Source organism: Sander lucioperca, chromosome 3 (assembly GCF_008315115.2).
Source record: "Sander lucioperca isolate FBNREF2018 chromosome 3, SLUC_FBN_1.2, whole genome shotgun sequence".
Lineage (NCBI taxonomy): Eukaryota > Metazoa > Chordata > Actinopteri > Perciformes > Percidae > Sander > Sander lucioperca.
The window spans coordinates 21,411,505-21,434,431 of NC_050175.1; the positions used below are offsets into that span (position 1 = coordinate 21,411,505).

A 22,927-nucleotide genomic window follows, 5' to 3' on the forward strand; every position below is an offset into this window, starting at 1 on the left:
CTCGTCCCTACAAGTAAAAGTCAAATGCAAAAAAATATGCAAATATAAATTCCAAAAATGTCTTTTCCCTAATCCTTGGAAAGCAATTAACTGATATGGTATTTCTCTTTTGATGCTGTAAAGACGTACTAAGTAGTCGGTGAATTGTTCACACAAATTCAATTGAACCCTTGTGGTGTGTTTGTTTTATAGTTTTGATTTTGATTTTAACACTCGAAGAAAAAAATATGATGGATTTTCAAAGATTTTTTTGTCCTTTAAAGTTTAGCCAGGTTATTGCTTTGAATCCATTTCAAATATTAAACCACATTAGTGGAACAGAGTTTACTCTGGTTCTAAGTCTATAAATAATAAAAATAAATAAATAAATAAATAAATAAATAATAATAGATTATTGTTGAGCACTATAGCTCATATTTGTTTATCTCTGTAAGAGCTAATCAAATATGAGATCTGTCATTTGGTTTAAGCTGAAGCCGTTTGACTGGGTAACCATTCGGTAAGGCCAATCAGAATCGAGTATTCAACACGGCTATGAAAATAAATAATTGTGTCTTACCATCTGTCTTACACACTTTATTATACATCCAGACCATGCACACATCGGTCATAGTGATTTCTTATGGCTCCAACGAGTTCTGCTGGCAGAACAAGCTGACATTTGGTCTGGCATTTCAATCATTTAATAAATAGAAAAGATGTAGAGATGACTCTTTTATTGTGAAAAACCCTTACATACAGGAAGTGTCTCTTCTTCTGAAAAGAAGCAAGCAACACAGCAATGGCACCGACCTTGTACAGAGCGTGGTGTTTATAGCAGTTAAATTAGCTAGCTAACCACCTTGAAATGTTCGTACATCGACCACACGAAGTGACAGTTTGGTGTTTATAGTGTCCTTTGTAACGTTAACATCATGTTTTCCTTCATCAAGGCTGCTGTCGGCGGATTGGCCGGTATCTGTAGAACCCACGGTCACCAACAAGGTAACGTTAACGTTAACACAAGTTAGCTAGCTAACAGTTAACGTTATACTGACATTTACTCACATTTTCTGAGATTGCCAAAATTATATATATATTTTTTTTACTTGCAACGGTAGTCTCTGGACATGTTATATAGCTAGTCACCTCAAAAACAACTTAAATTCAATAGGATATCAGCCATCAGCATGTAGAGCAATAATAGTCAATAACTGAACAACAGTCTCAAACGAGGAATAGTAAAACTACTGCCTACTTAAACTGAAAAAAAAAAAACATAATGCAGACTTAGAAAAGTCTTACAACTTTTGTTTACAATGCCACTGTACACCCAAATGGGGTTTATTCTATTCAAATGGAAATACCAGAAAATAACTCATAAAATCACTAGTTTCTCTCTCTCTGCCTTCGGCTTGAAGAGACATTTGTTCAAATTTGCACATTTACATTTAGTAGTACTATATTAGTAGTAATATATGGCAATAATGTATTGTGCCCTGTTGTTCCCAGGTCTTTTACACAGCCACTTGAAAGTCCTAGCTGCTGGCCTGAAGACACATGAAATCCCTCCAGACTACAGTGGTAATCATTCATCTTCTTGTCTTTGTCTTGTGTGTTTTTAAGCAATTTCCAATTTTTTTTGTTTCTATATTATTTTATGAAAGACATACCATTATTATATTTATGCATGTATACAGTAGAGGGGAAGATGTGAGGAAAAACACTCCATATAGAGTTCCTAAGGCCTCTGTCCATGGTCCAGTCTTTGGATTGTTAGAATGTTTGTCTAATTCTGTATGTTGTTTAGATTCGATTAGATTAAATAGACTTCATTGATCCCAAATTGGGAAATTTCAGTGCAACAGCAACAAAATATCAGACACACAGCACACATACAGAATAGGATAGAATACAAGAACAAATATTAAAAAAGAAATAAAGATAAAAAATACAAAGGAAATAATGTACAAACATATATACAAGTTGGGAATAAAAATGTACAACTACTTAAATAATATTTATAAAGATGTAAATTAAAACCATTGTTTGTGCAAGTTGCACTTTGTGCAGTATTGTGATGTATGAGTCTTGTCCTAGTTTTATTTCCTGTGGTAGGAAAGTAGACACCTTTTATGATTCCTCATTCTTGTTTTTATCTCTGAAGATTTGGTGCTGCCAGAGAAACCCAAACTGAAGTTTATGAACAAGGTGCCTAACTTTAAAAAGGCCAAGAAAGAGATGAAGAAGCTACGAGATATCCAAGGCCCAGCGAGGGCAGCAAATGGCTTCACTACAGGACAGTACGCTATTGTGGTGAGTAGGCCTGTAACAATTATTACATAATTGTCTAATCATAATATTTTGCATAATCTCCGTTTCGTTGTTTAACCGCAATTAATTGCTAAAATTAGCTAAGATCCTAAGGGGTATGACTGTTGATGTTTATTGTTGATTTTAAGAAAAAAATACAATGTTTTATGATAATAAAGAGGTGTGGTGTACTTCATAGGCCTTGTACTTGTAACTTATACTTGTAATTGTACATCTGGGTCACCTAACAGTGATATAACCAAAAGATGTATACTGGGATTCATTCAAAAGTATAATATGTCTGAAAATTTGACTAAAAGAGACAAATATATTGTTAATCACAATTATTTTTGAGACAATTAATTGTTCAGTAAAATTGGGAATTGTTGTGGCCAGGATAGCTCAGTTGGTAGAGCGGGCGCACATATTCAGACGTTGGGCGCACATATTCAGACGTTTATGCCTCGACGCAGAATGTCCAGGGTTCGAATCCAACCTGTGACTGTTTTCCTGCATGTCTTCCCCCCTCTCTCTCCCCTTTCATATCTCAGCTTTTCTATCAAATAGAGGCAGAAATGCCCAAAAATAAAAAATAAATAAAAATTTGAATTGTTACAGCTCTAGTGGTGAGTGCATTTATGTTCTGTAAACACTGCAGTTTGGTGATATCTGACAGCTAGTCTGTATAACAACTGTGATTCAACATATTATATATATATATATATATATATATATATATATATATATATATATATATATATAAAAGTGATTTTCCTCTTTCTCTCTCTCTTTCTGATGCTCAGGCCATGGGAGGGGGCTACCTTCATTGGGGTCACATAGAGATGATACGTCTAACCGTCAACCGCAAGATGGATTCTCGGACTACATTTGCTCGCTGGCGCATCAATGGCCCATATAAGCCCGTCACACGTAAAGGTCTGGGTCAGCGCATGGGTGGGGGCAAGGGAGCCATCGACCACTATGTGACACCTGTCCGCTACGGTCGTTTAATCGTGGAAGTGGGAGGAAAGGTGGAGCTGGGGGAGGTTGAGCATATCTTGACTGAAGTGGCAAAGAAACTACCTTTCCCTGCCAAGGTGGGTAACAGTATATACTTAGCCAGTTGCTGTCTTAATTTTAATACATTCTGAAAGAGTTTTGAATAAAATAAATTAGGGATTATGGCCAAAATGATAATCACGATTATTTTGATCAATATATTGATCACGATTAATTATCACGATTATTTGTTGATTTTAACCAAAACAAATGTTATTGTCACATAGGCTAATTATAACTGCTTTCACATCCATATTGTGCTACATTCCTCCTTTGTTGAAGGATACTATGAAGTGAAGTATAAGTATACTATGTAAGGAGTATGCCATTTCAGCTGTTGTGCGACCGCTTTCCAAACATGCGCGTTTGCGTGAAAAGATACAGGCAATGCAATTTTCTGTTCACGTTAACGGTGCATGTTAAAATCCGGTGCCAATAGGGCACCGGTGCCCGGTATCTACCGGACGAAATAGCAACACGGATTACGGTCCCACTTAAATGTCTGCGTTGCGCTCTGATGCTCCAAAACAGACGTTAGAGGCAACAGAAACGTCGCTGCTTGTCACGCTAGTAAACAATAATAACACGTTACACAGCAGGTAATGTTAGCCTACCGTTAGCTACAGTAGTAACTGGATTAAACCATATACTGTATATAAGAATTAAACGCGGCTAAAATGCTGACAGCTAAACGGTGTAGTGTGACTGTATTTCACTGTAGAGGATTCCAACAGCGGGGCGTACAACAGTCTGCTGCTAAAGCTATGAGCTAAAAGACTCAAGCTAGCACTGGTCACTGCTGCTGTCTGAAAAACAACACAGACGGGACAAAATGTTGCGTTTACTAGTAAACTGGTAAACCTCGTGACGACTTATGACCGACTGCTATCTGTTGTGGAATTTTCCTCACGTTACTCTGTCCTCTGTGACTGTCTACATCTAAACTAAGCTGCGCGGTGCAGGGAACAACTCTGATTGGCTCATTGAGGCACGTGATCAGAGAGGGGTTTACGGAGCTTTGGGGAAAAAAAAACTTTGATACGGAGCGTTCTATGAACGGAATGAAGCATTTTAAATATCGCTCGATCACATGAATTTCATCGTGGGAAGCCAAAATCGTGATCTTGATTAAAATTCGATTAATTGTGCAGCCCTAATGTAATTTGAGTATTTTTATTTTTTATTTAACCTTCATTTAACCAGGTAGGCCATTGAGAACGGGTTCTCATTTGCAACAGCGACCTGGCCAAGAAAAGCATAAGTGTGCAGGACAACATACAGTTTCACATTCAGTACAATACAGGAATACATAATACAAAAGGCTACATAAAGTGCAGATTAAGTAGGCATTACAAAGTCGGTGCAAAGTCAGGTATAAGTAAGACGAAGGATATGCGAAAGTGATATGGTAATAACACAATATACATGAAAAGACATCTATAAGACTGCCGAGATGTAGTGAAGAGCCAAAGAAAACTTAACAAAAACAGTTAGTGCAAATTATGATCTAGTTAGTGGTGTTGAATCAGTTATAACGCAATATATATATCAGGGGTGTGATTCTTCCGGATAATTCCGGAAATCCGGCTTTTCCGACCTGAAAAAGAAACTCGTAAATCATGCAAATCCGTTTTTTTTTTTTGTTTTTTTTTGGGGGGGGGGGGGGTATTGGTAAACATAATGACCGGTCACTGCTGTCAACGTTTTTTGTGCCTCTGACTCATGTCTTTTCATGTCACTCCGCAAGTGGTCTATTAATTTGTCACGATGTAACTTTATTCAAAGCAGAGCTCCACCAAAGAGCCTGCAATCGTTGCGGAAGGTTATTTGAATACGAATTTTGGACGTGTGGGGGCGAACTATCTTCTTAGCTGAAGCCGACAACGGGACAATATTATATTATATATATTCGGAAGGTGTTGAGAATGACCAACACCTAATCTTAAACTTAGGGTACTTAATTGACTACGACCCGATCAGAGGTTACTTAAATTGGGACGTTCAGTCAAAATCAAGCACGTCACCTTCAAACGGGATCTCTGTTTGCAGGGTTCAGGCTGGACCCTCCCAGTGATCATGCTGCTCTGGGGGACCGGCTAAACAGTCAGAAGCCGCTGCTGAGGGGCGCAGAGCTCTGCCAAAACTCCGACTGCTGTCTGTCCGCGCGGCCGTCTGACGGCATCAGTATTAAATTGAGACAGTTTCATTAGCGGTTAAAAACGTCTCGTTATCGCGTTAAATAGTAGTCTAATTCGGTACAGTTGGTTTTAACGCCTGATGCGAAGTGTAGGCCTATAAGAGTACACATGACAACTCTGACCAAGCAGTGTCGCTCTGCTCTGTCTTTCTGCTGTGCCCCATTCACGTAGTAGTTTTACACTATGTAGGTTAAACTCTGGAATTAATCCGCAGTTCACATGTATAAATTAACTGTGGTGGTCCATTACACTGTAGGCTCAACATCACTGATTAAGTAGCCTAAGTCAATCCTACAAACAACTGGACTTTAGTGTCAAGTGTTGTCCCGGATGTGAAAGCCCCCTTACTGGAATACTGAATATAATAATGTTCCATTGTATTTTGAATTGTTACCTGCCACCAGAATTTTGTGATTTCCTTGCAATAAATATTGACATTTTTACCATAAATTGGTGCCTAAAAATGTATCAGAATGCAGGAATTGAAGTCTTTTACCCTCAAAATTTCCTGGGGGAGGACCCCCAGACCCCGTCCCCCCCTGCTTTGTGTGTTCCCGCAAAGACAAATTCTGAGCAAGGAAAAACCCTGAAGTATCATCACAGCCATAAAAAACATTTAAATTGCAGAGTTAGAGTTAAAACGGATGAAAAGATGGAGAACCAGACAGACAATATGTACAGTGTCAACAGAGAGAAACACGGACAATCGAACAGACCGTGTCAACATACATACTACATACCTACATACTGTAGAGAATGACAGTAACAGCATACAAACGGCATAAATAAAAATTTGTTATAAACGTGTGCTCTTTAAAAAGTAGAAAGCATTGTTTGCCAGTTACATTAAATGTTTAAAAATCTGTTACATAAGGTACTGCTTATATTATTTCACCATCTGTACACAAATGTAATTAGTGAATGCACGTGTCCGTGGGTGGGGCTGCATGGGCGTGGTAATGTGGGCTGCTGTGGCTACAGTGCCAGGGCTGTCCGTGTGGGTGTGGGTGTGGTAGTAAGGAGAGAGAATGGGAGAAGGAAGTTTGTGTGAGGTGGACTTGGTCACCACAGACCCAAATCTTCTCAGCTGTTGCTACTGTCATATGCTGCACTGTCTCTTCATGTGGCACATTATTTATATTATAACAAGGTAATGCAATGTGTAATCAAGTGATGACTGATTAACAGTAATGTAAATGCTAAATGCCCTAATACCTGTTGATACTACAACAATGCAAAGTATAAGCTCTTAACCTTGTAGTTTTGCACATATCATGTAAGACTCAATTTCTCCATTTCTTTGCACAAAACTCTCCAGGAAGTGCCATTTAATGGTTTATTTTTCAAAAGAATGTCATGGGTGCAGCTTATATTTTCCTGCTTTTTTGTCCTTTGCCAATCACACCTATGATATATGAATAGGCAGTCAATGTAAATGCTGAAATGTAGTGAAAGTCAATATACAGTTAGTGCAAATAGTGGACTAGGTAGTGATGTAGATCAGAAATAACACGATATGCATGAATAGACAGTCTATGTAGATGCTGAGATGTAGTAAAGAGTCAATATACAGTTGGTACAAAGTGTGGTCTAGATGATGATGTAGATCAGTAATATCACAGTATACATGAATAGACAGAATATATATATAAAATCTTTTAACATGTTATTGTTGGAATTAAAATGTTATGCGCAACACTTTATCACTTTAATTTGTTATTGATTTGAAATGGTTGCACTTTTGACATGTTTTTCCTCTTGGTGTCTACACGTTACAATATGTTATTCCTATGTCTTTATTTCAGGTGATGAGCAGAGAGAGCCTAGCAGCTCTGCAAAAGAAGCAGGCTGATATGGAGCAGAATAATCAGAATCCCTGGACGTTCAAGGAGATAGCGCAGAGCAACATGCTGGGTATCAGGAAGGTGCTCAGCCCCTTTGACCTGCACAACCACGGACGCTTCACAGGCAAATTTCACCTCCCATGGAGGGTGTGACAGACCTGAGGGACAGAAACCGACACAGTGTCTTCCTTTAACACCATCCAGACCACACCGGGGAAAAAGCAACCAAAATGTTTAGTTATATTTCGGAATCTTCTTTCATTTTTGTTTTTTAATGCAAACGTATCAGTGATTTTGACATTTGACTCAAGGGATATCTTTTCCTTTTTCTGCTTAAAATATGAATAAACTAGATTATGTATATCGGTTTCACATGGTGGCTCAAGAATTGTGAAAATATTGGATTTGGTCTCTGTCTAATTAGCTGCAACAAGATGTACACAAGTGAAAACAACTCTACAGAATTCACTAAATTAGCAACAAATAAAAAAAACAGAAAATAGTTGATTGCGTAAGTATTTACCCTCTTTATTGTAAATTGTATAATGGGTTGAATGGAGATCCCCGGTTCTATTTAAAGGTGCAATTGATAACATTCCCAACACCTGATTCTGATAACATTCAGCCACTAGATGTGGCACTACCCTCACCCCCCCACCCCACCCCTTTCAATGCATTCACGTTGCCAGACAACTACCCACGTACTATAAACCTATACTATACTATTGGCACACAAGCCTTTTTGGAAGCTGAAACCAAACAGACATAACAATGTTATCAATAGACCAAGTGATTATAGGTTTAATGTGGAATTCCAATCTCTGATTAGTTAATTTACTGGTAAATATAAAGTAATATATATAAGATCAAGAAAATAGGAAAGACAAAAGTCCATAAAAATGAAAAATGGAAAGAATATGGCACAACTGTAAACTACTGTCTACTTAGTGCAGGTTGCTCTTAGAAAGTATTTGTTGCAACAAAGCAACATTTTTACACTTATGTTTTATTCAGAAATGGTTTAGACTAGGTAAATCATGAATAGGTACATTGAGAAGTACCCTAAATCTTGAAAAAAAAAAAAAAACAATTTCACTGTAGTAGAGTCCTCTATGCTAAAACATCCATGCCTCTATGCCCTGCGTTACCTCCAGTGACTTGTATCTGAAAAAAAATTATATATATATATATATATATATATATATATATATTTTTTTTTTCTGCTGTATTTATCGATTCGTTAATTAATTAATAGTTTACTTCTGAACATGGAAGCATTCCTATGTGGTGTTTTTGGCCCTGGTAATGTAATTTTAGCCTGACAGCCTGTCAGGCGCTACTTCGGGTAAAATCACATCTCGGTTTACGCATGCGCATTGTGCGCTAAACTGTTCGAAGACAGCAGCGCGAAAAAATAGCTCGACTGTTAACTTGTCTAACACCTAGCTAGCTATTTTGCGATTTTATTTGCAAAGATGCGTACTGCATTTGTGTCTTAACGTTATATAACTTGTTTTAGGTCTTAAGGTGTACAACAAGAACGCTTCTGTTTATTGTTGCTTCACTAGTGTTGTCTTATTTAGCTACGTTAGTTTAACGTGTGCTACGACGTTACGTAAAAACATTGGGTTACATTAGCTAGCTACTTTATCGTTAACTAAGCTAGCTAACGTTAGCAGATATGAAGCCAGTAAGAGGTTCTAACCGGGCCGAATCGAAAGCACCTAACTTAAAAAACAAGAAAAAAAGAGATCAGACGACGGAACAACAAGCGGCAGAGCATCAGGTAACGTTAAGATAAGGTAAACACAGCTGATGTTGACTTGGTGTCTGCAGAGTTCTGTCAGTCTGCTGTTAACTTGTGACCTTACGTTGCTTCACACGCTTTAATAATGTGTTAATAGGACCCAGCGCCCACTGAAAAAAACCATGGCAAGATCTCCCACCCAAAACCAGCACAGAAGAGGAAAGGTTAGAACAGCTCTTTTTATTACGGTGTCCTGCCTCTTCAGATGTAGCTATACATGTTATATCATGCAAGGAAAGGATGCAGCATGCAGAGTTGGACCACAAAGCAAGCCAACCGCACTGTTGTTACTTTCTGTTTTTTTGTGTTGCTCCTGTTTGTGTCCTGAAAAAGCTGAAGGCTCATCTTCCGTCCCAAAGAGAGTCAAAGGTGAAGACAAGTGGAAGCTGATGCCACGATCCTCAATCACTGCTCTGGAGAACATCATGGACTTGTCAATACTGTGAGTTTCACTGTGTTGATTTACAGTTGAATTCTTTTTTTTTTTATTGACACTGTAAGAGAGGTATTCATTTAATCAAAGTGGATTATTGAGGTTGTAGTTTGCAGTGGTGTTGAACTGGACTGCATTACAATTGTTGTAGTGTTTCTAATTTTGTGCCCACCCCATTTACAAGAGGGGGGGGGGGGGGCTATTAGAAACACATTTTAATAATAGTTGTGTGTGTAACAGTCAGTGAAAAAAACACCACTATCTATGACTTTAGTAATAAACATGCAGTTGAATTAACACCTCTAGCCATTATAAGCTTTAGGTAGAAGGTGAACCTAATACAGTGCACAGGGAGTAAATGTTCTGGCATACGTATGTATTGTACCAAGAGCTAAATCGATAAACCGGCCAGCTGTTGGTATTGGTGTAGCCTTTATGTCGACTGATGCAATAGATTGGAAACAAATTGGGGAAATGTCACCTTTACATGGTCTGTTAACCAGAGAGCACTGCCAAGTTGATGTATTGTTATCAGGTTTAAAACTCCCAAATATTAGCTACTATCAGCCTCAAAAAGCCAGTATGGGTTGGACTGTAATTGTACCCATTTAAGCAGCCATCAGTTTCCCCTCAAAACTAGGAGGCTCTTCAAATGCTGCCGGTGAATAGTAGTCAAAATCAACTTTGTAAGGACGCTTTGTTCTGTTTTACCAGAGCAACTCTTGCTTTGAGACAGAAAGAGAAGAAAGAGATCCAGGAACATCTGAACATAATGAAAACCAGGTGAGCAAGAAGTCAGAAATTACAATGTAAATAAATGGCTTAAACCTGCTTTCTAATGGTTATATCTGTACTAACCCCTCCAGTTACACATTTAACGAGTAAGAGCAGGTGAAAAGATGCCTTGATATGTGATATCATGATAGGATTCCAGTGAAAGATAAGTTGATAAACGAGCATCAATTTATCACCCAACCCTAATCAGTCTGATCTTCAAGTATTGACTCAAACATCATTTTTTCAAAGTATAGAACAGAAAAAAAAACATTGATTGTCAAGGATCATGTCTTAGTTGTACTTTCCTTTTTTGCTTTTTTTTTTTTAGGTTTCTTGCTCAATGTGCAGAGCTCAAAGTTCCCGTGCAGAAACAAAACGATTTGGAGCGATCATCTCAGCGCCGCCAGGAGGAGGCCAAGAAGTCCGTGGTTGGAAAGGCGACTCTGAGCACTCTGGAGGTGAGAAACACTGTAGACAGAGGAGGTTGCTACCGCCGGACTGTGATACAGTCCATGGAGTGCAACTACCTTGAAAAAGGCATAATGTGTATGTAAATCTGTGTGGCGTATCATATCTTTCAAGAGAATACCGGTATCATTTTTTATATCATGATATGATGTGAAAAAAAATTCATATTATGATAATGGCAGTATTCCGACTTGTTGACATAATTGCTTGTCATTTTGGCAACTGTTTAGATGTGCACTTTGTTGTACTATTTATATTTTATAAAGAATCTGAATCCCACTCTGAGTTACTGTTGTTTCCAAACTTAGGAACTAAGAGTTTGTTTTTAGTTCTTACTTAATATTTGAAGGAAACTGTTAACGTCTATGTTGACATATAAAACTATAACACTTGTGTTTTGTTTTTGTATGTTCTTGAAATTAATAATACAGTATTGTTTAGTATTTTGTCATATTATCAAGACAAAGGGACATGAGCAAAAAAAAAATCTAAAGTTTAGTTTCATGTGAGCACGCAAAACTTTTGTGTGAGCACATGAAAGTCATATATTGATGTAGCCTGGGCCATGACGGTGACAGCTAGAGAAATGACTACAGTACAGGAGGTAGTTGCACTATATTTGAATCTAGGTCTTCATTATAAGGACATTGCTGCTTTGCTTGCAAGTCGTCACCATTATATTGTTTCGATGCGACATTTAAAACAGATTTTAAAGTCTTGTAATCTGTTCCGGAGCAAGGGATACAGCGATTTGGATTGGGCAATTACTTTTATTTATGAGTAGGTACAAACATCTGGCCAACTCCACGGATATAGGTGGATGTACACAAAATGCAAGGAGAATGGATTAAACATAAGGAAAGAGGATGTTCGATAAATTCTACGAGAAAAGGGCCATTGAACGGGACATTCTAAAACACTTAACGTGAACAAGCTTAACGTGGTTTAATGTACCTAAACAATGATCAATGATTACCAAATTTCTCTCTCATATTGCTCCTCATAACCACTGAAAACTGTCAAAACATCTAACCCAAAGTCCAATTATTATGGACGTCATCTGACATTAAGTGTTTCTGCTTCATTAGAGCCTATTGTAAGGAAAAAGCTTAACATGGTTTGTACCTAAACAACGATCAATGATCCCCAAATTTCTCTCTCATATTGCTGCTCATAACCACTGACAACTGTCAAAAAATCTAACCTAAAGTCCAATTATTATGGACGTTATCTGACATTAAGCGTTTCTGCTTCACATTTTCAGCAGAAATACCAAACTCCTTCCTCCATACATTGCAAAACGCTTTGTTTGCATCACGTAAAACTGCAGTAATCCAGGGGTATTTCCCTACCCAGTCCTCCCGGTACCTGCAGAGATGTTTTTGCTTTTTAGCTACGTGTTCATCGGGTGCCGGGACACCAGCCTGAGCCTCCATTTCAACATGAATGAATGAAAAATAGCAATGCGTGTTATCATCATCATCATCATCATCATCATCATCATATTCTTTATTCAGGACACAAAAAAAAACGGTCCATAGCACAATATAAAACATAGCAAAAGACAGACAAATACAAGATAAAACACAAACAATAAGAAATGACTACAACAGTCAAAGTTCCACAATACACAAAAAGAGTGTTCAGATAATAGCATATAGACTAAAACGCCAATGGTTCCACAATCTCGAAGTGAACCTAACCGCACTCATTGCACGGTTCACTAGTGTTGCAATTATGCTGTTGAATGACTCAGTTAGTCTACACATACATCTGTACATGAGATTCCTCAATACAGCAGACAGGTGGATACATCAACACTTACAAACATTTGGCTTGCACTGCTCCATCGTGGCATTTTAAGCAGAAGCCTCATGCCATCATTATATACCACATTATTATTTTTCAAATGATTATTTTTCAAATTATTGTCAAAATTCATGACTAATGTTCTATCAGACTATAACTACTCGAGAGTCTGCTCTTGAGACTTTGCTAATTTTCGGGACATTTAGGGCAGGATTCGGGACAACTGCTTGGATTTCGGGACTGTCCCGAATTTTTCAGTGCGTCTGGTCACCCTAGTAGACTCTTATGACAAATTGAAGCCTTTTAGCATCTATATAAACTCGTTTTTAGCCGCCATCCTTTCTAACCAGAGTTCTTTGCTGCAGTGCTGCTGACTGTGGCACTGGCGCTGTTCATAACAGCGCCAAATGGGTTTCAAAGCGGCGCACGTGAAAACAAATCTAAAGTTTAGTTTCATGTGCTCACACGAAACTTTTATGTACGCACATGAAACTAAACTTTAGGTTTTGTGTGCACACATGAAAGTTTCACGTGAGCATGTGAAAGTTTTGTGTGAGCACATTAAACTAAACTTTAGATTTTTGTTTTGCTCATGTCCCCTTAGGGGCTCCGTAAGAATATCATTATCGCTGATATACCCTGAAATATCCTGAGAGAGATATATATATATATATATATATATATATATATATATATATATATATATATAGCCCACCCCTAATCTGCTTTATAAGTAAGCAAATGGTCTCTGTAATTGTGTTGCGTAATGTCTCGTTGTGGCGTCTGGGTTTCCAGGAAGACTTGAGGGCTGTGGTCCGTGCTCTGGAGAAAACCGACGAGCAGACTGTCTCTTTACAGCACGCATCCGGCATGCTGAGAGACCAGGTGGAGGAGGAGGACGAGAAAGCTAAAGAGGTGCAAACACTCGCACGTGCCAGCATGCAGATTTAACAAGAAATGTCTACAACATGTCTTTGTGCCCTAAACTTTTAATATATGAGGTTTATTTTTTTATATCATTATTCCTTTCCTCTATAACTGCTAGTTGATTAGTTAATATGAGGTAGGAGTTTCTTTGTCCGTTTTCAGACGAGCTTGTAAAGGGCTATTTAACCTAATGTTTTCATCATCAAGCATAAAACACAAATGTCTTGTTAAATGTATTGCTCTCGCATCCTCTTCATTCATCCTTCTCCATCCCTCTATTGGTCTACTACACTATCCAAACGATCATCTTTTAAATCCCTCGACACTCAAACATGCAGACATGGCGTGTAAACGCATGTGTTTTTAAATCTGTTTTGGAAGAGAGTGAGTCATTGTCAAAAGGCAAAATCTGCCTTGCCACATTATTTTCACAACGTCGCTTTTGCCAAAACACTCTGGCGAACATGTTTTATTGTCGTAAGGTTTTTAATAATTTCCAAATATTTATTAAGTCTGACAAAAGTGTCTTTGAAATGTTACCATGCTTTACAGGCCGTTTTATCCCTTGTGTTGACTTCGGTTCAAATTGACCCGTTTTCAATTTTTGTTTTATATCAGAAAATATGGGATGTAGAAATAAGCACTGAAAATGTGTAGAAGAAAAATTTAACAATTTTAAACGTTGGAAAAAGCAAAAACAAACTGTGTCAAAAACGTCGTTTTTTTCAAGGTTGACAGGAAGACAACGCAAGGGTTAATACCATAGACATCAGAATTGAGACGACCCAGAAAGAGAAGTGGTGGACTGCATTTCTCCACACAAATATCAGCCTGTTTGCATTAGTGAGTCTACCCACTTCTTGTTGGTTCAGTTGAACAGCATGGTGAAATGTGTCTGCTATGTGGAAGCTGACATAATGGGTGTATTCTTAATAAAATAGGTCTGAGCAGTAAATACAGGAAATGTCTGTTATCAGTTTATATGATATACTTGAACCATATCAAAGCAGAGATTTTCATCGTTCTCACTGTACGTTTTTAAAATTTTACTTCCTTTATTGGATAAAGAGATACATACATTGGTACTTATGCATCTTGTTCTTCCTGTCTGTGTGTGTTCACACAGGTCTTACAGATGGCTGAACAAGCAGATCTCAACCTTCCCCCTCTACCTCCACAAAAAGATGAAACAACATTAGAGGTGAACATGGGTGGTGCACAAAACACACTTACACAAAATCTAGTTTTAACTTGACTTGTCCCTATTGCACAATAGCTGTTTTCATAAGAATTCATACTGTTAAGTTACTTTTCTTGGGAGTAAGATGCAGTCAAAATATCTGAATGGGCACTTTCTATCGAAAGTTACAGGGCAGTCTGAACATGTTCTCTGTTGTGCAACCTTTTTGTAATATTGTGAAAGTGTGAATGGTGAAAACTGTCTTACGAAAGGCACAGATAGAGTGTGACGTGGTTCTGTGTGGTCTTGGTTGATCTTATCAACTACAGCATAGGCTTTGTTGTTGTTTAAGTCTCAGAACATTTTACAAAACACTGTCATATACTTTACATTTACAAAAAATCACACAGCAGTGCTAAACATTTTTTGTGTTCCTCAGACTCGATTGAGAAAAATTATACCAGACAGTGACTCTGAGACCACTGCCCGGAAACTGGGAGAAATCCTGCAGCAACCAGAGGCCATTCAGGATGCCCAGGCGCTGCTTCTACAGGCACGCAGACATGCCGATCAGCTCTTCAACCCGATCAGTGGTGCACCTTGTTCAGACGGGTACCTCACCAAATCTTTGCTTACACAGGTCTGAAATCTTTTTTTTAAAAAAAGGGACACTTAAAGAAGTTTGCAAGTGTGCACACATTATTTGGAGCTTTGGTGTACAGGAAAATATTACTGCAATAACCTGCGATACCCATTTAGTGAAAACATTTGCAGCCACTACGTGAAGAATTAGAAAATGTCCAATTTTGCCGGCAACAATAGTAGTACTAAAAAAAAGAGACACTGGGACAGACAGCAATCGTGGCTCTTCAAAATAGTCTCGGGAATGAACTTGTTTTGGTGGATTATTGCACCCCGCAAAAGAAAACGCCACATACAATATACATTTTTTTTTACAATTTTATTGTAACATTCAGCTACCAGGGTGCCTTTTCAACAGTGTTCTGCCCTCAGTATTTTACAGCATTCTATTTTAGATGAACATTATATAATTAAATTGACTGTTGCACAGTGTGGATGCATTTGTTGTTTTTTTGTCAAAGTTCAGATATCGGACTTCTCTGTCGTCGTTTGACCCTAAATACCAGAACACAAACTACATTAAAGAAATACTATACTTGCAAATAAAGACTAAATGTTTGTAAAACAATAATTCAAATTCATCTGTTGATCCTTGAAGACATGCGTGCATGCTGTAGTTGTACAAGTATGAATTGTGAATGAACAGATGTAATTAAACAGACATTAAAACATTTCAAGAAATTGACTTTGGTCTATTCGTGTTTTGAAGTAGAAAGAAAATAAACGTAAAGTGCTACTTACAGTTTTGTCCCTTTCCTCAACAATGACAGGAAGGTCGTGCATTTATAAACAAAAAGTTAAAAAAAATGTAAAAGTAATAAAGCTATCCGTGCAAGTCTAGTCAGACATAGATGTGGTACATTCACAATAAAACTAAAGAAGGTGCAACATATTTGCTTCCTGTGCAGCATGTTATGCTTCAGTCCTCTTAAGAGCCTATATACATAGATACATTCATTGGTTTAATAGGTACAACTAGTACAAGAGATATAGTTTATTGTTTTGGACATCTTGAGCTTGAGTCCAGCAGATTATTTGATCTGAGTCACTGTTGATACAGATAAGATACCAAGAATTTCTTTCCGTTCCTCGGACCATACTGAGATAATACATTCTTCCATCTGACAAAAGTTACCCTGGGGGCCAGGAAACTAGCACTGACATAATTCTGTGTTCACTTTTGGCTTGTTTACCATGAAGGTGTTCCCTGCCCATGAACTAACTAGACAAGATGATTCATGAATTCATTTTTACGCCCAATTATGACCCTGCCTTCAACGTGCTGCAGCAGAAGCATTTCAAACATCAAACTGATTCAAGCCAAGGATCCTCCATTGGAGATCACTCTAAGTTATGGTCCAATCTGTCAACATTACATCTCTATATATGGGAAATATACTATTAATAATAATCACCTATTTCTCCATTTGCTGTGGCATTTAGACCCATTTGGAAAACACTGGCCTAAATCACATACTTTGCTTTCACACAGCTCACAATTGCACTAATGGAGAAACCAACCAGTCAAAAGTCATATTTAAGACATTTGACATTTTTCAAAAATCAAAGGAATTAATGATTTTAATATAGAAAACGACTCCAAATTTAAAACCATTGTTGACCTCTCCACTACATCTGTGAGTTTTTCAGTGAATTCTTAAGTGACTTCCTTCGTATAGAATCTATGGAGTCATCATTGAAAAGTCTTTCAATAGTGGAGACAACTGAAGCTTTGATAGCACGGCCTAAGCCTCGGGCAGCAAACACATACAGCACCGGGTTAAGAGCACATTTAATGTACACCAGGTACAGAGATATGTATTTGCCACGACGTGCTCCATTATACAGCGTGGCCCATTCAGGTCGCCCCTCGGCCAAGGCCAGCAGGAACCGACAAACAAAATATGGCACCCAGCAGGTGAGGAAGAGAAGCATGGTGAAAAACATCACGTGGTACATCTTGGTCATCCTGCGAGCAGTTGAAGGGGTGAAGGAGGTGGGTGTTGAGGGTAGTACTGCTTGCTGAATGGTGAGCAAAACAGCCAGGTTACTTCCCAAGAACACCAGCAAGGGCAAGATGAAACCTGCTATTGTTTCTGTGACAAACAGCGCCACGTCAAACTTCCCACTCTCCAGGCACTGGTATGTCCCGTTATTTTCAATCAGGCTGGCAGTGTGGAGGTAGGGGGCAGACAAGATGGCGGCCATCAGCCATAGGATGCCACAGGCCAGAGGAACAGCCCAGGAGGGGCGTCGCAGTCGAGCCCACAAAGGCCTCAGCAGACACAGGCATCGCTCCAGGGCCACAGCACAGAGGAGGAAAGCAGAGGCGTATAACCCCAGGCCTCGCAGGAACACAACCAGTTGGCAGAAGACAAGACCAAACGGCCAGCTGTAGCCGTAAGCGACGTAGCCCAACATGAGGGGGCTACGCAGGAGCAGCACCAGGTCAGCCAGGGCCAGGTTCAGGACATAAAGACGGAAACTGCTGGCAGCACGTGTCTCCTCACCACTGCCTCTGCGCGCCAGGTGACGATTATGCCGCATTCCAAGCGCCCAGACCACCAGCCCATTTAGAGGAACGCCCACCTTGAGACACCAAGAGAACCATTCATTCAGGATGCCAGACTTTTAAAGCAATACACAATCAGGGAAATGCACTTATTTGCTTTACTGCAGAAAGTTAAATAACATCGATACCACGCTGTCTGTTAAATAATTATTAAGCTACAGCCAATGGACCTTTTTCACAGCAGACATTTTGACTTGTCTTGACTTAACGATGGCTCAATTCCACCAAGTGTCCCAATAAGCTATTTCAGTGTGTCAGCATGCACAATACCAGGGTCTCTCCTAAGTGGAATGCAGCAGTCATTAATGGTTTTGAATACGCCTGTGCTTTTCCTACTATGACATGTCAACATGTCTGCCGTGAAAAAGGTCTATTAGCTTAGTTTTGAAACTAAGCAAATTGGCTAATTAGAAACTACTAGCCTGACTCTGTCCAAAGGCATAAACATCCATCAACGTATAAAAATGACAAGGTGTGCTTCCATAAGGGAGTTATGTGCCAGACTATTTCTTGGCCAAACTCTAGGAAATCACTGCTCTTGGCCAAGAAATAGTCTTACACATAACACCTGTAAAACCACAGCTTTTTGTTTTTTAAACTACACATTTTGGTGCAGTTTAAACAAACAAGGTATAATGTCTTATTAGTGACATATCAAGGATTTTACCTTTGGAAAAAGACAGGCTAGCCCTCAGCTTCCAGTCATTATGCTAAGCTAACCTAACTGGCTTGTGGCTCCAGCTATATATTTACCAAGAGAGTGGTATTAGTCTTCTCCTCTAACTCTCAACAAAAAAAAATATTATATATTAGTATTTCCCAAAATGTTGAACTATTTTCTTAAAAATTTGTTTGGAGCGCACCCATAGGAAATAATCTGTTGTACATTCCGATGTTGTGAGACTAACTGAAGTTTCTCATTTTTTAATCATTCTGTGCTCATTTGTGTCTGAGTTACTTCTCCTAACGATCCCTATAATTGAGGTATTGCATCCACTTGTTTGGTATCATATTGAGACTCATGTGAGAGCTTGCACTACTCTGATTTTTCTTTTAGCTGAGACTAGAAATGAGACACCAGTAAGAACATTTAAAGAACTCACACTGTGAGTCTGAACCACGCATGTCTCAGAAGTGAGAATTTAGATAAATAAGAAAAATGCACACAAACTCCATTGGTCTTGACTAGTGCTAATTTTTGTGATGTGATATAGGAGATCTAATCTTGAATTTTCCTTTGCAATGGGCATACAAGGACTTACATAAATTCAAGCTGACAGTCATTCAGTGGCCCTAAACAAGGTTGTGTATGTGGCCCTCAAACCTCATAATCAACAGATGATCTCAACTAGGGCTGGGCAATATATTTATATTATATCGACATCGATATATGAGACTAGATATCGTCTTCAATTTTGAATATCGTGATATTACACAAGTGGTCTTTTCCTGGTTTTAGAGGCTGCATTACGGTAAAGTGATGTCATTTTCTGAACTTACTAGACTGTTCTAGCTTTTCTATTATTTGCCTTTACCCATTTCGTCACTTCAGTCATTATATCCACATTATTGGTGATTATTTATCAAAACTCGTGTTAATATTTTGTGAAAGCATCAATAGTCACACTACACAGTACAATATCGCCACAATATCGACATTGAGGTATTTTGTCAAAAATATCGTGATATTTGATTTTGTCCATATTGCCCAGCTCTAATCCCAACTATTATTATATACCTTAACGCAGCCCATTTGTTGACGTTTTCAGCCATATGTGCAGTGATAGTGTACAATGTGTATGGCACAGGCTGGCTCTGGAGCCATAAAGAATTTCTCACCAGGAAGATGAGCAGAGTAGCTGTCATGTGGACTCCTCTGACTGCCTCCCCCTGCCAAGAGCTGGTGGAGGTGTTCGGGCTGGTTAGAAGTCGGACAGGCAACTGTGTCCCATTCATATCGGCCATTGAGGTGATGAGCTGAAACACAGTAGACATTGATATAAGTCACAAAGATCTTACTATTTTCTCAGAATTCTGACTTTAAACTCAGAACTCAATACATTTTTTCACATGTGGCCCTAATCCTCTTCCGTACAGATACATAGATTCTGTGACTATTTTTTCTCTTCTGAAATTGGACTAGAAATATAAAATGAAAGCCTTACTATTGTCAAAGATGGAAAATGTGTAACATGCATGATTGCATATGAATTTCACATGCCAGTTGCCTAAAACGCAGACAGGCAGATGTCCACATTACACATTGACCACAGACTTCCTTCCTTACATTTGCTCGGTTTTGTTTCATTGCTGATAACTATTCTATGTTGCAGCTTATAAATATCAACTGTAGATTTCACTGTAAAGTGTAGCGCTGCAATCTGTCATATCTCTTTGACTACTCTAAACACACTTGTCACTTAACAGGACATTGCGTTGACTAATTTGCTGGAGACTAACCATACCTTAACCACATGTTTACCTTCCCTATACCTAGAAACTCTAATAATTCTAAAACTCTAATTCTAAACACACAAGAACTAGCTTTTTGTCCGCAAATAAATGGAGTCCCCACAAGGTAACCATATTTTTGTTCCCACAACCTTATTAATACAAACACACACACACACACACACACACACACACACACACACACACACACACACACACACACACACACACACACACACACACACACACACACACACTTACAGGACTTGTGTCAGGTGTTGTATTAGCAGTGATTACAGAGAAAGGAATCTGGTATTTCTTCCTGTGGCCCCAGGGCCCTGCCTGAATGTACCTGTTTGTGTGCAGCTGGAATGAGAACAGCATGCATGCAAACACGCCTGTGTTAATGAACACACCTTCAGTAGCAGCGCTGTTAACCTGTGCCAAAATGACTGATAGCAGCAGTTGCGGTTCCCTGATTAAAAGCTCATGAAGTTCCGATTTCTAGAATCTACAGTAACCAAGAAGTTTCGGATTTATGATCTATCTGTGTTTCTAAAGTCATTGTTAAAAAAAGCTGCTTTAAATCATTTGCATGTCAATTCTAAAAGATTGCTTCTTACCTGCTTTATTTGCCTTGTGTGTGGGAGAAATGGAGCAAGAGGTAATGAAAAAAGGAGTGTCTAATAGCTGTTAGAAGAACAACCTCTCTCTCTCTCTCTCTCTCTCTCTCTCTCTTTCCTCTTTCCTGTGTGATTGCAACACACACACTACATCCTTTAAACATATCTATGGACATCAAAAACATTACGTTTTGATCATATTATATTTAAACTGATGAGTGTCATTTCCTCTGTATCCAAACAGCGTTTATCAACTGCTCAATGTGAGTAAACTTTAACCTTATAGTGGCATAAAAGTGAACAAAGTTACGCATTAAACCTCAGAACGTAACTAGTTAAAAAGGTAGAAAGCATTTAAAAGATTTACTTTTAGATTTCTATGATTTTATACAATCTTCTCATCAGTAAGGAACCTAATTACTGTGTTTGCTCCAGTGGTGCATGTTTATGTTCTCCAACTTACTTCTTTGTTCCTCTGCTTGTTTTTCTGGACAAAACTTACTGTAAATAGTCCCACATACCTTCAGCAAGAATCTTTTATTTTAGATTTTTAAGTACTCTTTGGCCACTGCTTGTCTTAATTAGATAGTAAATGGTGAGAGATGTGACAGGAAATGAGGGGAGAGAGAAAGAACGACATGAAACAAAGGCTGTGCTTTATCTGCTTTAATTATTAAGACATACAGTTTTCGGTCTATGTGTTGCTCCATTGTGAATCTGTGGGAGGCTTAAATTGACTGATATCATCAGAGTGAGAAACTGTTTCTAACACCGGAATAAAATATAAACCGTGCAACAAATCTCTAAATACTTGTACTTGTAATACTGTTAGCAACGCGGCGACGACGTGCATTGAGCCCAGGCTCGTAAACGGGAAGGGTAGAGTACGCGCAGCGGGCAAGGAGGCATTTCATTGGTTCTTTCTTCAAGCGGACTGCGAGGCTAGCCTGGAAATCCAGACCCAAATCCGAAAGATTAAGGGTCTGGCATTGAGTAATGAAAATGGCCCAACTCAAGGGGTGGCACCAAGCATGCATTTGAAAATCTCACTGCACACAATTGGATAACACTACGACCAATCACAACAGTACACGGGGTGACGTATCCAGAGCCCCATACACTTAGCTACCAGTTTAGCTAACTGGTAGATTAAACTGTCGTCATCTGTTTAGCTCGCCTCTGGCCCGCCTATATCAGATACACCGATGTGATTGGTGCAGCTCGGCTACAAGGGCATAGTTAATGAGCATCATTACTCAGTGCCAGAGTGACTCGCTGAGCAAGGGGTACTCCAGGGTACTGCGAGGCAGTGATTGGTGGCCATTTTTACAGGATTACAGCAGCTACAGATGAAGGATCTTTTTCGCTCCTTTTTCCAGAGCCCTTAAGTTATTTATTGCTGTCGGGGTGTAAAGACCATTTCAAACAATATATAAATAAGTGTATATTGGAAAAATGATACTAACCCTGCGCTGACATAAGACACTTTTGTCAGTGTTTGCTTTGCTGAGAACTGACTGCTCTGTTTTGATCTGAAGCCACATGTATGAGGTTTTCACAATGATGCTGCAATAGTCGACCTTCACCAGTAGATGGGAGTGCTGCTCATTTGTGAAACAATGAGGGATCTAATCAGTCAGTTCCATCTTGGATGTGGTATTTAGGAATTTTAGAGGGTTTTTTTAAAGGGTGAATTTTTGAAAACTGCTTCAGTCATTATAAGGGATTTTATTATCATATTACACATTGTGATATTTGAAAAGTACGGAAATATATCTTTCTTGAATGTCTGTCTGTGGTTTTCTGGAAAATTAACTTTTAAGACGCTTTTCTGAAGAACATTTT

General features: G+C 38.7%; 3 protein-coding genes across 5 annotated transcripts; 2 read left to right on the forward strand and 1 right to left on the reverse strand.

Moving 5' to 3' along the window:
- The first annotated feature begins 735 nt into the window (after window positions 1–735).
- Window positions 736–7,904, forward strand: mrpl16 (mitochondrial ribosomal protein L16). Its single transcript, XM_031276583.2, has 5 exons — window positions 736–984; window positions 1,492–1,563; window positions 2,147–2,295; window positions 3,096–3,389; window positions 7,355–7,904. The coding sequence occupies exons 1-5, from the start codon at window positions 915–917 to the stop codon at window positions 7,544–7,546; spliced, it is 777 nt and encodes a 258-aa protein (XP_031132443.1). The 5' UTR covers window positions 736–914; the 3' UTR covers window positions 7,547–7,904.
- An 814-nt stretch (window positions 7,905–8,718) lies between these two features.
- On the forward strand, window positions 8,719–16,005 carry LOC116067797 (centromere protein Q). 2 transcript variants are annotated; one of them, XM_035999477.1, is made up of 8 exons: window positions 8,719–9,185; window positions 9,298–9,364; window positions 9,534–9,642; window positions 10,348–10,416; window positions 10,739–10,868; window positions 13,483–13,602; window positions 14,741–14,815; window positions 15,234–16,005. In XM_035999477.1, exons 1-8 carry the CDS (start codon window positions 9,075–9,077, stop codon window positions 15,438–15,440), a joined length of 888 nt encoding a protein of 295 aa, XP_035855370.1. In that variant the 5' UTR covers window positions 8,719–9,074; the 3' UTR covers window positions 15,441–16,005. The 2 variants fall into 2 exon arrangements, with proteins under 2 accessions (XP_035855370.1, XP_031180238.1); XM_031324378.2 differs by having other exon boundaries at window positions 8,722–9,179.
- Window positions 16,006–16,107: 102 nt separating this feature from the next.
- Window positions 16,108–21,188, reverse strand: LOC116067796 (C5a anaphylatoxin chemotactic receptor 1). 2 transcript variants are annotated; one of them, XM_035999476.1, is made up of 4 exons: window positions 21,083–21,188; window positions 19,848–19,985; window positions 17,028–18,025; window positions 16,108–16,910 (listed from the first exon to the last, which is right to left on the reverse strand). In XM_035999476.1, exons 2-3 carry the CDS (start codon window positions 19,971–19,973, stop codon window positions 17,066–17,068), a joined length of 1,086 nt encoding a protein of 361 aa, XP_035855369.1. In that variant the 5' UTR covers window positions 19,974–19,985; window positions 21,083–21,188; the 3' UTR covers window positions 16,108–16,910; window positions 17,028–17,065. The 2 variants fall into 2 exon arrangements, with proteins under 2 accessions (XP_035855369.1, XP_031180237.1); XM_031324377.2 differs by having other exon boundaries at window positions 16,108–18,025.
- Window positions 21,189–22,927: the final 1,739 nt, after the last annotated feature.